This window comes from Meleagris gallopavo, chromosome 7 (assembly GCF_905368555.1).
Source record: "Meleagris gallopavo chromosome 7, MGAL_WU_HG_1.1, whole genome shotgun sequence".
In the NCBI taxonomy this organism is placed as follows: Eukaryota; Metazoa; Chordata; class Aves; order Galliformes; family Phasianidae; genus Meleagris; species Meleagris gallopavo.
In genome coordinates, this window is record NC_139410.1 from 11,456,537 (window position 1) to 11,469,987 (window position 13,451).

The 13,451-nt window shown below is 41.1% G+C and overlaps 1 protein-coding gene across 5 annotated transcripts in view; it reads left to right on the forward strand.

Moving 5' to 3' along the window:
* The window catches only part of PLEKHM3 (pleckstrin homology domain containing M3), a 100,094-nt gene that overhangs the window by 23,662 nt on the left and 62,981 nt on the right, over positions 1 to 13,451 (forward strand). For all 5 annotated transcript variants that reach the window (XM_085228022.1, XM_085228017.1, XM_085228020.1 and 2 more), the window contains exon 4: positions 6,861 to 7,006. In XM_085228022.1, the coding sequence (XP_085084148.1) occupies positions 6,861 to 7,006 (146 nt within the window). The remainder of the gene's footprint in view (positions 1 to 6,860; positions 7,007 to 13,451) is intronic.

A 13,451-nucleotide genomic window follows, 5' to 3' on the forward strand; every position in this document is an offset into this window, starting at 1 on the left:
CAAAAATAAAGTGTGTTCCTAATAGATTGTGAGGCAGCAAGTATAATTAAAAATAAAGTAGATTAGCTGTATGTCTTGTTGACTTAGTTCAACTTTCTAAAAAGCCAGGTAGTTGAAAAGCAAAGGTGATCCTTCCTTGAATTTAGCTATGGCTTAGTGAACTGTTATCACACCCAGCACCTATTTGATAGCAGCGAGTAACAGAAATACAAATAGCAGGGGACAAATCTCAGCAAACATAGCACAGAAGTGAAATACCAGAAAGTCCTTTGGAAAGGTGTCAGCCCTCTTGTCACTCTTTTAGTTCCCAAAAATAATTGGTGCGGAGAAAAGGTTTCTATCCTAGGGTAACTTAAATTTGTTGAGCAGGCAGTGCTTCATCTGCTCTGCACCTGCATGTTTCAAAACATGAGGTTGCTGGTCCACAGGCTCTTTGATCATGTGACAGATCATTGGCTCGTATTAGAAGACATTGCATGGTGTCTCTTTTGTTTGTTTGAGTTGATTAAATCTCTTTTCAGTGATCAGTTATGCTCACATAAGACTGCTTTTTCAGCAGTAAAGTAAATGAGCTTTTCAGTTTAAGAAAGCTTGACTGTGGGGAAATGGCAATGAAAGCATTAGCTTCGTGTAATCTCATAGCAGTTAAGTCCTTCACCTGCCTGCCATTTGTTTGGTGCCTTCACAGATCAAGATTTTCTCCTTTGGATTTTGAGATTGGCCTGCTATTGCTTGGAAAGGTAGTTCAGTTGAGTACATGGCCAGTTCAGTGTCTGTCCTGTACCCCTATGTGCATTTTGCAATCCTCTGCTGCTATTTTACTACTTTGCATCAGCCCTGGAGGCAGAACAGCTGTTACACAGGTCTTGGCTGAAAATCTATGTATTTCCCCTGGAAAGTTTAAAGTGAACCTTTGCTCCTTGTGCTGGGATAGGTCACCCTATAATTGTAATCTTTCCAAGAGTTTCCAAGAACTCTTCAGGTTTTTAGCAAGTTGTTGTTGCAGAGGTGTTGTTTTTTTTTTTTTTTTTTCCCCTCCAATCTAAAACGTGTTGTTGTTATTTTTGTTTTCCATGGTGTTGGGAGAATGAGCTCAGTTTTGCTGAATAAACACGTCTACTCCTTGCATAGGTTCTATTCTTCTCCTTGACAATGCCTTGTTTCCTCTAGGCTTGTGAATCCCAAGAATTAATTCTGCTGGCCCCTAGGTACTCTCGACTATTTTTTTTGGTCCATTTATCCAGTGAAGCCAGTCAGGGTGTATGTCTCAGTGAATTAATTAACAAAGTTTAAACAAAAGAATATCAAGACCAGGAAGTCTAAATGTCCAAATCTCATCTGTGTCAGGATAGACAAAGCTACACCTGGAAAATGGAAATGTTTTCAGCCCTGAAAACTCAAAATCCCCAAATTCTTCTATGGAGAATAGGTATCATGTCACAAGAACCTGTTTCATTTGCTGGGTTAGCATCTTTTAAATCAAGTAACTCAGCTCATATGTTAGTGCAGTGTATTATCGGCAGAACTGCTATGTTTGTATGAGAACAGAAGAAATGTAAGAGGTTAGAGGATGAACCATATGCTAGCTGCTGGGAGGGTTTCAGGTTCTTCACCTGTCCTTCTGCAGTGGGCTTATACATGGGTTTATACCTATGATGCGTAAATCTGAGCAATATTCCCAAGGTAGCACTGTGCCAGTGATGTGCAACCAAGAAGAAATTCAGCTAACATTGGCGAAGAATGTTTAGCCACACTTAATTCACAGTTGCTCTTCATTAGAGTTAGAAGGAGATACAAATCCAGCTGTGTATTTGAATGGAAACAGGGCTGATTATCTCAACGTATATTATTAGCCACTTTATTAAGTAAATGGAACTCGGCAAACTGGAGGGCCTTCAGTGTAAGTAAATGAGTGAATAGTGCAGAATTAAGCGGTGTTCAAACTAATTGTAGAGCAGGAATGAAAACTGAATTAAACAGAGGCTTTGTGTGTGAAGTGACCTGGCCACAGATGTGGACGTTGGCACCAGCATCTGCTCTTATCGTACAAACAGCTCACCTGCTCTTGGCTGTATTCTCATCTGCCTTCCCAGTGCATAAACTATGCACTGCATGAACTCATCCTCTGTAGGACTGGGAATACTATTACTAATTACATTAAATCCTCAGTTTACTCGTGGCTGGTGGACTTCCAAGAGCTGGCCCAGAGAATGCATCCATTCCCCTCCCCTGTCTAAAGAGCTGGTGAACTACCAAGGTCTGCCACTATGTCATTCCCTGGAAAATCCTATCCATTTCTGTCTGGGAGAGCTTTGGAATCTCAGCAAAGCACCACATATTGCAGAGAATAACCCTGTAAGGGCATGGGGAAAGAATAGCAAATTAGTTGAGGTGTGTCCTATTCTTCATCAGTGCTGTGGTCCTGCAAATGAGAAGAAAGGAATTTTTAAAAACACTGGGGAGAATGCAGACTGGCCATCTGTTAAAGGATTCACAAACCATAACTGCACGTGAAGCATGTCTTCATTGCTGTTTTTAATTCCTTTGGAGCAAGTTCTTTGGGAAATTTTGGCATCTTGGCCCTTCTCAGCATTTGACACGTAGGGTAAAATAACTTATATTCTGGTAAAATTGAAGTGGAGAAATCCAAGCAAATAAAAAGTCAGTTTCCAAAAGTAAAGCTTTATTGCAGCCGTTTGATGCGTAGCTAGTTTTTTGGGTTTTTTTTTTGCTCCTAATTTATTGATGAAGTCTGTATGTGCTGTCACCTGGCTTTTTTTCACTCATGGTTATTTTTTCGTTGTTGATCTTCTTGGAGAGGGTGATAGATCTGTGTGTTCAGTATGACTGACATAAAGGATGTTGTTTACTATACCTAGCCCTGACAGTCTAAATATTGGATGACTACATTAAACCAAGCTTTGCTGACTGGAAGAAAGCCTGGGTGCTTAGAGGATGACTCATCTCTGCTGTGTGCGCATGAGCTGTTGGCAGCAGGAAGGGGAGGGTGCTTCCTGACCCATCTGCACAGCCTAGGCTGGGGCCTGCAACCAGCAAGACTGCCTGGGGTGGGTGGCCAAGTTATCTTGGGCTGTGTGTTTCATTTTTACTGGCACTAGTCAGGATGGGAAAGCTGTTAATTTAGGGCATAGTTTAAGGCTCCAGTCAGTAGTTGAGGTTTCTGTAGATTCAGGAGAGTTGGTCCATCCTTTGGAGTCTGTTAAAAAACAAACAACTAAGTCGGGAATTGGGGACTAACAAACCCTTCCTAATTTCTGGAGTAACTGATGTAGATTATAGCTCAAGAATGAAGAGCTGGATTGTTAGTCTGTCTTCCTCGTGAGTTTGAGTTTTTCCACTGTAGAGAGCACAGAAACGTAAGGTCAGCAACTAAAGTGTAATTCTCACTTTCCCAGTTTTTGCTGAGAAGGTAGAACAGTGTTTTATGTCTGATCTAACACTGAAAATTTGTTGCTGTGCACCTTCTGCTTAGTCTGTTTTATGCCTTTATCAAGCTAAAAGCCTTTTGAAGTTTGGGGGTCATTTTTCTTCTTCATATTGTATGTTGTTTCTAAATGAATTAGCTTCTAAGCTAATCTGTCACAGATTTAATTATGGTACACAGTCACGAGGGAGTTGCTTTTCCTGATACCGAGTAAATAAGTTTATTGAATAAAGAAAACAGTTATGTGTTTATTTTGAGTTTGGTCTTCCTCTTTCCTTGTTTCCCATTGTCACTTGCTCCAGCATTTTCTTGCTAAATGGTTGAAGAACAGGAATAAAGAATAGCTGTGTGTATCAGCCATGACTGTAAGAGCTTTATGATACCCTAAACGTGGCAGAAGTGGTGTTTTCTACACTTTGCAGAATGGGAGGTTATTGTAGTGTCTTGAATTTGTCCTCCGTGCTATACCTCTCACCATCGCCTTATGTCAAGAACAGAGATTTGTGATAACTATTTTCTTTTACCTTTTTTTCTTGTAATTCTTTCTTCCTAAAGTCTTAGCATTTGGAGATGAGCTTCTTCATGTTGATACTTCTACTCTGCTCACAGAGGTATTATTAAGAGAGATTCATCTGTACCCAGCAGCACTTCCTTGCTGCTATTTTTTTCGAACCCCCTCTTTTCTCTGCTTGATTCTAGTGTAGTTTTGTCATATTTTTGGCAGTAAAAGGTTTAGCATCATTCCTTACCTCAGTGTACGATAGCCACGCTTCTCCCATTTGTAGCTTGCTCTGTAACATCTTTTAGGTAGGGGTGATTTTGGGGATAATAATAGAAGTTGGAGTATTCTTATTCTTGACTTGTGATTTGCAAGACCTTTGTACAGAAGTTTCATGGATGTTATTCTGTATGAGCATTAGGGATAGTTGAGAGGGAATTGGTGAAAGTAGTGCTGCTTTTTCCCCCAACATGTGGAAGCTGTTTTCTCTTTTTGTAGGCAAGTATTTTTTTTCTGCAAATGTAAAAGGTTCCTTCTCAGCAAACAGGTTTACCTGAGGAGTTGTGTTACCAATCTGTGGGATGGTTGGCTACGTCTGACCATCTTGTGGGGAGGAATGCTGAAGAGTGTAAGCCCAGGAATCTGTACTAGCTTTGCTTTTGGTAAACATGATTACAAGTTTATGTACCTGAATGGCTAGGTGCAGAATTTCCAAGAGCATTAAGCCCTCTCCTATTCTTTTCTCCTCCTTTTTTTTTTTTCCTCTTTCTCTTTTTTTCCCCCCTCATCTTAAAAAAACAAAGTAGCATAAATGGTCTATGCTATAGAAATATGTTTGTCACACTCTACATCGCTTTGAACTGCATAACATCAAAGAAAATCAGTGCTTTGATAACTTGATTTGAAAGGATTGTAGAAATAGCCATCATTATGAATCACAACAGATAAGAATGGTAAGAACGGTGATTTTCCAGCAGCAAGGATTGTAAGCTAAGGGAAAACGTAAGGTAGGTGTCAGTGGTGCATTCTCATAAAAAAATATCCAAATACAATTGTTGTGTAGCTTTGCAGAATATGGTTGACTTGAGGGTATGAGGAAGATAGGGAAATATTCCATGTAAAAATATGTTTCTGAGAAACAAGGGAACAAGCATGGGTGCAGAGAAATACTGGAAAAAAAGGAGAATTGGCTGCTTGGGTATAAACTTCTTTTTATAAAGCTACCCTTCCGGAAGGAAGCAAACCCTGAAGTTTCAGGGTTTGCTTACCAAGACCCTTTTTACTGCAGAGCCTTTCAGTTCTTCTGGGCTGGATGTAGTCCTCTGAGAGCAGGAGAAGAATGTACTTCTGTGCTTCATCATTCATTTCCCCAGGAAGATGTTCATAGACTGGAATAAGTTTCTGGCTCTAGGAGATGGCAGGAAAGAATGTCTAAATAGTGCCTTCTCATCTAAAGATATTTTAGCTTGGGATGGTGACAATTCAAATCTAAGAAATTAGAGTTTAGCATACTGTTACCTTTAGCCTAACTAATGGGAGCTAGATTGCTAAGACTAAGACAGCAGCTTCTGGAGTGGCCGGGAATGAAATTAGTGTGTATTGTCCCATCCTCATTCCCTAGAAAGTAAATGTTGGCTAGTGGGGACCATTTATAGAAGTTTTGATGGTACTGAGCTGGGAGACAGCAGTCTCATTCAGTTGTAGTTGTACTGCTTGTACTGCATCACCTAGTCCAAACACATTGAGCTAGAAAAACCCAGTGTCTTATTTAGCAGCTTGTTTCCCCCAGTGTGAGGGGATTGCTGTATGTAATGAATGTTACAGCTGGTGTCCATTGAGGTATCAAGATTCATGCTTCCGTGCTTTTTCATGATAAAAGAAGTATCTAGAAGCAACTTACAAGGAGAAAGATTTAGACCTTTCACCACTTTTTTACCATGCTGGTACTTAAGAGAGATACTCTACTGAAATACTGCTGACACAAACATACACTCTGAGGACTTGCTGCTATTTAACTTGGGAAGGGGAAAGAAACGCTGTCTTTTGTATAGTTCGTCATCTTGCTCTTGAGCAGAAGATGGGTGGTATTTTTGTTTCTTTTACAGAAGAGCAGGATTTACCTCTGCTCTGCTTTTAAAAACACGGGGCTCCTTAGTAACAGTGTAAGTACCTTCTGTGAGCATCTTCCAGAGTTAATAGATGAATATCTAATCAAATGGACAGGACTGGTTACTTCGTGTCTCTTCAGTTGTTTAAAACCTTCACTTTCGTGTGCTAAGGCAATTTAAAAACAAAAAGTTCTATGTGTACTACAGAGTACTGATACTAAGCTTACCACCAAGTATGCCTGCTGACTTTATCCTTAGTGACATTATAGAGCAGGGCTGCACAGGAACTCTTATGAATGGCTAGTCTGGAAACTGCATTTGTTAAAAAAGAAAAGAATAGGCAAGTGCTTGCTTCGTGCTGAGGGAAGTATGAAGTGGCAGAATGGAATAGAATAGTTGGAAGGACATTAAAAGATCATCTGTTTGAACTGCTGGACTGCTTGAGGCTAACCAAAAGATAAACTGTATTAATGAAGGCATTAGATGCGTCTTGTCCACTGTCGGACGTGGGCATCAACCAACTTTCTAGGAGGCTGTACTCTTTGCTCTCTGAACTATGTTCTACGCGTTCAAGTTAGTGAAAGTTTTTTTCAGCACTAGACAAAGGATATACTTGTATCTCCGTTTCTAAGGGAAAAGATGGTGATTGTGGAATTCCTGTTTGCTTGCTGTTATGTGGAGGTTTGTTGGTGTTGTTTATTTTTTGTTTAAATGACCTCAGAAGAAGGAATAACTACTTTCCTTACTGTGTCCTGAGTCTGCACTTCTGGCATAGTGTACAAACCCAGTCTTTTCCTCTCTCCTCCAGGCTGTCAGCGCTCCATAGGCTTGTCCAATGGCAAAGCCAAGGTGTGTAGCTACAGTGGATGGTATTACTGCTGTACCTGCCATGTGGATGACAGCTTCCTCATCCCTGCAAGACTGGTTCATAACTGGGATACTTCCAAGTACAAGGTAATCTCCCTGTAAGTTGATTTACTAGTGAGTGAACTGAATTGCTGTTTCTGTCTAAATGCAGACATTTTATTACAGATAATATCTGCTTTGACTCACTTGCCAGAATGACCCTAGCCTGGGAAGTCCATGTACTCTCAAGAAGACAGATATTTTTATCTCAGTTTCCTTAGCCAGACTTATGCTGCTTCTCCAAAGGAGCAGCTGTTCTCCTCTTCTTAATGGTGTCTTTTCCATCATTGCTCATCTAGTTGTTCAAGAGACAGGGAGAGTCAGAATAACCGATTGAGGCTACAGGTTGGTAATGCTTAGTGATGGATACTAAAACTGTTGAAATGCTTGCTGGAAACAGGCATAACCTGAAGATGGTGCTTGCAGAAGTCCAGTTTGTCCCATCTCATGGCACAAACATTTCCAGAATGCCAGGACATTGCTGTAGCACTTGTTTGGACTAGACACTTGAAAATAACACGAAGAGAAAATTCTGTTGTTGTTTACTTGCAACACAAGCTGTTTTTCTAAAACTTCAGTGATCTGTTATTGCTGCTGCCTTAGTGGTTGGTTACTGTATAGTCGGAACTGATTATGTGCCTCCAAGTATTATGCCTACAAACATATTAGCAGTGTTGTTTTGCAGTAAGAGAGGGCATGTGCTGAAACAACGATGAACTCATAAGGAAACCAGATTATACTAGAACTTCAAACCTAGCAGCCACTGTTAGGAGAGGCTGTTTGATGTTTTGTGTCTGCGAATATTATTATTATGGGCTATTTGAAAAGAAAAAAAATAACCAGTAAATGCCCTATTAGAGGAAAAGCAGCTCTCTTGAGGAAGAAAATTTGACAGAAGTGAAGATTATTAAAAGGTAGCCAGAGCCTGCCATCAGGAAAATGATAGTCTTGAACCACAAATTGCAAGATTTCTCAGAGCTACAAAGCTCTGATATGTGGAAACAAGAAAATCCAATCCCTCCCTTTCCTAGAAGCTAGGAATAAATATTTAAGAATTATTTTTTTATGCCTTTGCCAAGGACTAAACTTGCTAGGCTTAAGGCATTATAAGGAGTCTTCATATGGAACAGGTAGATGGTAAGGTAAGAAAAATTCATATCAAGGTGTCAGTGATACTGCCAAGAAGTTAAAACCGGTTTGGATTCTAAGCTTGGGAGGTGAAAACTATGTCTGTGCTCTGTTTCCTATGGTTTAAGTGTAAGCAGCTGAGGGGAGAAATGAAAATAGGACTTCCAAGCTTAAGTTTTCATTGAAAATCTAACATACTGCAACTCTTACAGTGAGAAATTGCTTTGCATTTTGTCTATACATGTGTAAGGTGGCTTGGGATCACAACCAAATTCTATGCCGGTCTGTACTTCGTCAGTTTCTGTGCCAAAACACTCAGAGATGAATTTAAGAAAGGAAAACCATTCCTTAGTTTGGAAAACATGACAGCATCTCCAACTATTGGGGGGGGAACTGAAACAGGGAGAGAAGGTCAAGGAGTCATTATGTACCACAGTAGCAGTGTCAAAACTGAGCTGAGATCACCAGCTGGATCTCCTCAGCTCGACTTCGTCCATGTATAGGATTAAGTTAACACATATCTGTTGTTACTTTTGGGAAACATCTTGAATTTTTTCCCTGTTCTGTTCAATTCTGCATAAACATGCTTTTATTTTTGTCCTTGCTCTATGTCCATGTTGACTAAACAGTGCTTTTCTGAGGTGGGCTGCATATTGCCTGCACTTTTACCTCCACATCTCCTTCTGTCATTCAGGAGCAAGGTTCGATGTTGCTTTTTTCTGTATGGTCTGAAAGGCACTTCATATTGGTAATGAAACGGCATGATTCCTTAGCAGCGTATTGATTAAATGTGCTGATTTGGCAAAGGCAGAGATATTGTCTCACTTCCTTGAGGTGATCTTGGTAGCAGTAATTTCCTTTGGGGTCAATTTTAAATAAGAACACTTAATTAGTCAGCATTTCACTTCTGATAATTGGCCACTGTGCCCATATAAAGCCATGTGGCAACATTCCAAAGTGAATCTTAGCAACAGATCTTCTCCTAAAGCCAGAGCCATGGCCCTCGCAGGTAGTGCAGTGATGTCTGAAAGTAGAGCTGCTGGAGTGGGTGCCTTGTTCCCCGAAGGACTAATAGCACACCCCACAGAGGAGGTGAGTGGATTAAGCATGCGCCACATTTGATAGTCAGACCTGAAACAGGACTTTAGTCTTCAAGGACTTAATATTGCAGACAGACTAAAGTGTGCCTAGCATTTTACTAAATGGAAGGAAACTGAATGAAGTATTTGAAAACCTACATTCTTTCTCATGCCTTTCTAGTGCCTTTTTTTCCTCTTTTTTCCCTCTCAAAGAGGTTTCTGGTATCTGTCATACCTGTCGAAGGAAAACAACCAGCAGCACATACTTTAGGACATAGACTTTTATGGTGATATAATGTAATTGGACATGTTTCTCTTCTGTGTTTCATGAAATCCTGCTCAGCTGAGTACTATCTTGCATCAATTAAGTAAGTTTTGTAAATGATTCTTGTCTCGTTTTTGGCAAGACAGGACATGAAAAAAGCAGAAGCAATAGAAATCTCTTGAATTGTTTTCTCTTAACGTGTTGAAAAACAACAATGCACTTAATGCCTGAACGCACATGGATAAGGAAAATTCCCTTGGATGCAGCAAAAGCTTTCAAAGGACTTGGTGGTTAGGCATGTATCTTCTGTCATAACCAAGCAGCAGTTCAGTTCTCAGATAAGCTTTTTTTCTTCTTATCTCCCTGCAGTTTCCCTATTTGTGTTTTTCATGCTTTTGTGAAGGGAAAAGAGGTAATCATGTGGAAATGCTTTCCTTTAATTCATGCCAACTGTTTTCCTAGCTTAGATGCTAGTAAGTTCTGCAGTTTGGTTCAGGTAGGTTCCAGCCTGTGCAAACAGGCAAGCATAGCAGGAAGAATCATAGAAGTGAACTGTCTGTGCCAGAAGGTCTCAAGGAAGGCTGGCTTCTGGTAAATTGAGTTCTAAACAGTAAATTTGCAACCTGTAGAAAAGTCTGGAAATGTTAATATCCATCCTTCTGTGATTCTTGAAATTAAAACTCTTCAATTTGCCCCATATCATTCATACTGGCTTGTTAGTGTATATTCTGTCCAGTATAACTGAGGTAATGTGAACACAGTAATACACATACTAGTATGTTGGCCAATAGCAATGTGGATTACTGACTGCCTGACCATTCCCATTATAAGGTTGCATTTTAGTGTCCTGCAACTTTGCTATACTTGGTAATGTTTTACAGATGTGCCTCTGTCAGGCATGCAGAGAGAAAACAACACATCCCTGTCAGCCGATAGTCCTGGGCAAAGCTACTTTTTCCTGTAATCAGTGCTCTGCAGGTACATTGTGTCACCAAGGAGAAAGGATTGCTTTTCTCCCCTCAAAGGCTGTGCAGCACTAGAGCTGAACAGTAGTAACATGTGGTCCTCTGGGATTGTGGTTTGTACAATAAAAAGGGCATAGGGCTACACGTTGAGCAATGGAGAGGAGCTGCTTTTTGTTCAGCTCTGTATTAATATGAAGTAGAGCTTCTGTGAGGAGAGGAAAAAGACAAAAAGGTAATTTTAAATTTTGTATCATAGTCCATATGTATTGCAGTCACACAGGTGATTGTGGATCTGGTGTTGCTTTTGTATTTGTTTTCTTAAAGTTGCAGCCTCAGGAAAGCTCCCCTTTTCCGGGTGAAGGTGTGCACAGGCATGGGTGTAGCACTGAGACAGTCATCTCTCCCTGGTTCCTGGGGCAGGAAGACAGGTGGGTGAGGAAATCCCAAAGACTAGAGAGATAATACTGAGTTGAGTCCCTTGCCCTTCGCATGGGGGGTGCTACTTGCTCTACCAAGCATTCATGTGCCTCCTAGTGTATCACTGAATACGTAGCTTAATTTTTTCATCGGTGGATGAGGAATAATATTTACGCTACGCTAGATACTATGTTTGTCAGGAGATAATTAGGTATTACGGCCAACTAGTTTAATGATTATAAAAGCAGTTTGAAAGTAGTTGTTTAACTTTGGTCTCTTTTGTACACCATAGTTAGTGCGTCTAAAAACATTAGCGATGCTAATGTTTGAAAACTTGACATAATTATAGTCTCTTGATTTGTAAAATCCAAGTTGTCTGTGCTGTTCCTTACACAGCATGTTACTTGTGCTTCCATTCAGATGGCACAATTCCTTGTGTATGCATTGTTTTGGGAAAAAAAAAAGAAAAATAAATTAGTGCTTAATAGAAATAAGTGAGCTGTTTGATATAGCTTCAGGACATGGGAAATCTGAGAGATTATAATCTGCCATATTTAAAATTACTTTATTATCTGTGTAGTTATTGGTGGTAATGTTGTCCTTGACATTATTATACATTATGCATTGTGAAAAGCTCCTCTCCTCCTGGAGAGGAGCTCTGCAGAGAGGGACCTGGGCGTCCTGGTGGACAACAGGTTGGCCATGAGCCAGCAGTGTGCCCTCGTGGCCAAAAAGGCCAATGGCATTCTGGGATGCATTAAAAAGAGCGTGTCCAGCAGGTCGAGGGAGGTGATCCTCCCCCTCTACTCTGCCCTGGTAAAGCCTCATCTGGAGTACTGTGTCCAGTTCTGGGCTCTCCAGTACAAAAAAGACAGGGATCTCTTGGAAAGAGTCCAGCAGAGGGCCACAAAGATGGTGAAGGGCCTGGAGCATCTCCCCTATGAAGAAAGGCTAAGTGAACTGGGTCTGTTTAGCCTTGAGAAAAGACGACTGAGAGGGGACCTGATCCAGGTTTATAAATATCTGAGGTGTGGCGGCCATAGTGGTGAGGCCAGTCTCTTTTCAGTGGTACGTGGAGACAGGACAAGGGGAAACGGACATAAGCTGCAGCACAGGAAGTTTCGCACGAATGTGCGTAAGAACTTCTTCACGGTGAGGGTGACGGAGCACTGGAACAGGCTGCCCAGGGAGGTTGTGGAGTCTCCTTCTCTAGAGTTATTCAAATCTCACCTGGACGCCTACCTGTGCGACCTGGTGTAGGGAACCTGCTTTGGCAGGGGGGTTGGTCTCGATGATCTCTAGAGGTCCCTTCCAACCCCTACAATTCTGTGATTCTGTGATTCTGTTATATTTAAAACTAGTTCTCCTTAGAGTGTTGCTTTTTATAGGATATACAAGGGCTGCTCTGAAAGTAATGCCTTCTATTTTATTATGTTGGCCCACAGTGTCAGAGACAGATGGTGATATGGCTGTAGAGACTGAACCTTCCCACCAGTATCCCATTACACGTTGTTACTACGTGACAGTTGTCAGCAGAGGGGCAGTCTGACAAAATGGTATCTGACATGGAAGTGCTTCATACGAAGCAAAGGTGTGTCACTGAATTCCTTCATGTGGAAAAAATGGTACCCACTGACATTCGTCAGTGCTTGCTGAACATTTATGGAGACCAGAGAGTGGATGTGAACACAGTGAGGTGGTGGGTAGTGCATTTCAGCAGTGGCGATATGATCAGAAAGACAAGCCACATTGCGCACAGATGACTATGCACATCTGTCCCACCATGAAAAGAAGCGTCTCAAAGTCATTCCTGCAAATCAGTAAATTACAACCAAGGAACTGTGTACTGAGCTGAGTATTGGCTTCAGTGTGTTGGAAATGATGGTGGGAACATTTGAATATTGCGAAGTTTGCACCAGGTGGGTTCCACAAACGCTCACATAGGAACAGAAATAAGACTTTACGCAAGTTTTTAGGTCCTACTGAACCAATCTGAGGCTGAAAGTGACGGTCTCCTGGATCACATAATTGCTGTGAAGACATGCTGTTTTGACACGGGTGACCAGTGGTAACAGCAGTCCTTAGAGTGGTGCATGTGAATTCCATATCAAAGAAAAAGTTCAAGACACAGTTCTTAGTGTGTAAAGTGATGGACGCTGTCTTTTGGAATAGGAAAAGGGTGGTCCTTCTTCGTTTCCTGGAACTTGGAAAACCATCAACTCTGACTGATACATTGCAATACTGGCTGAGCTGATCTTGAACTTCCAGAGTCAGGGTAGATGAGAAGACAACCTTTCTCTTGCAACAGGATAGCACCAGGCCCTAAATCTTTTCAGAGATGGTGAAGCACATTGCTGGTGTTGGCTGGACTGTTCTACCTTGACCACCATATAGTTTGAATTTTTCACCTTCTGACTTCCATTTGATGAATGATGGACTGCTAGGCAACATTTTTGTAGCAGTGATGCCATTACACAGCTGTGAAGTTGTGGGTCACCTGTGCTAGTGCAGATATTTACAAGGGTAGCATACAGGCTCCTATTCATTGCTGTGAATTGAAAATAGTGATGGTTGTGATGAAAAATAATGTTTTGTAGCTGAGAATTTGCTCTGTCAAGTAGTGTTGTTGTGGTCTTTGT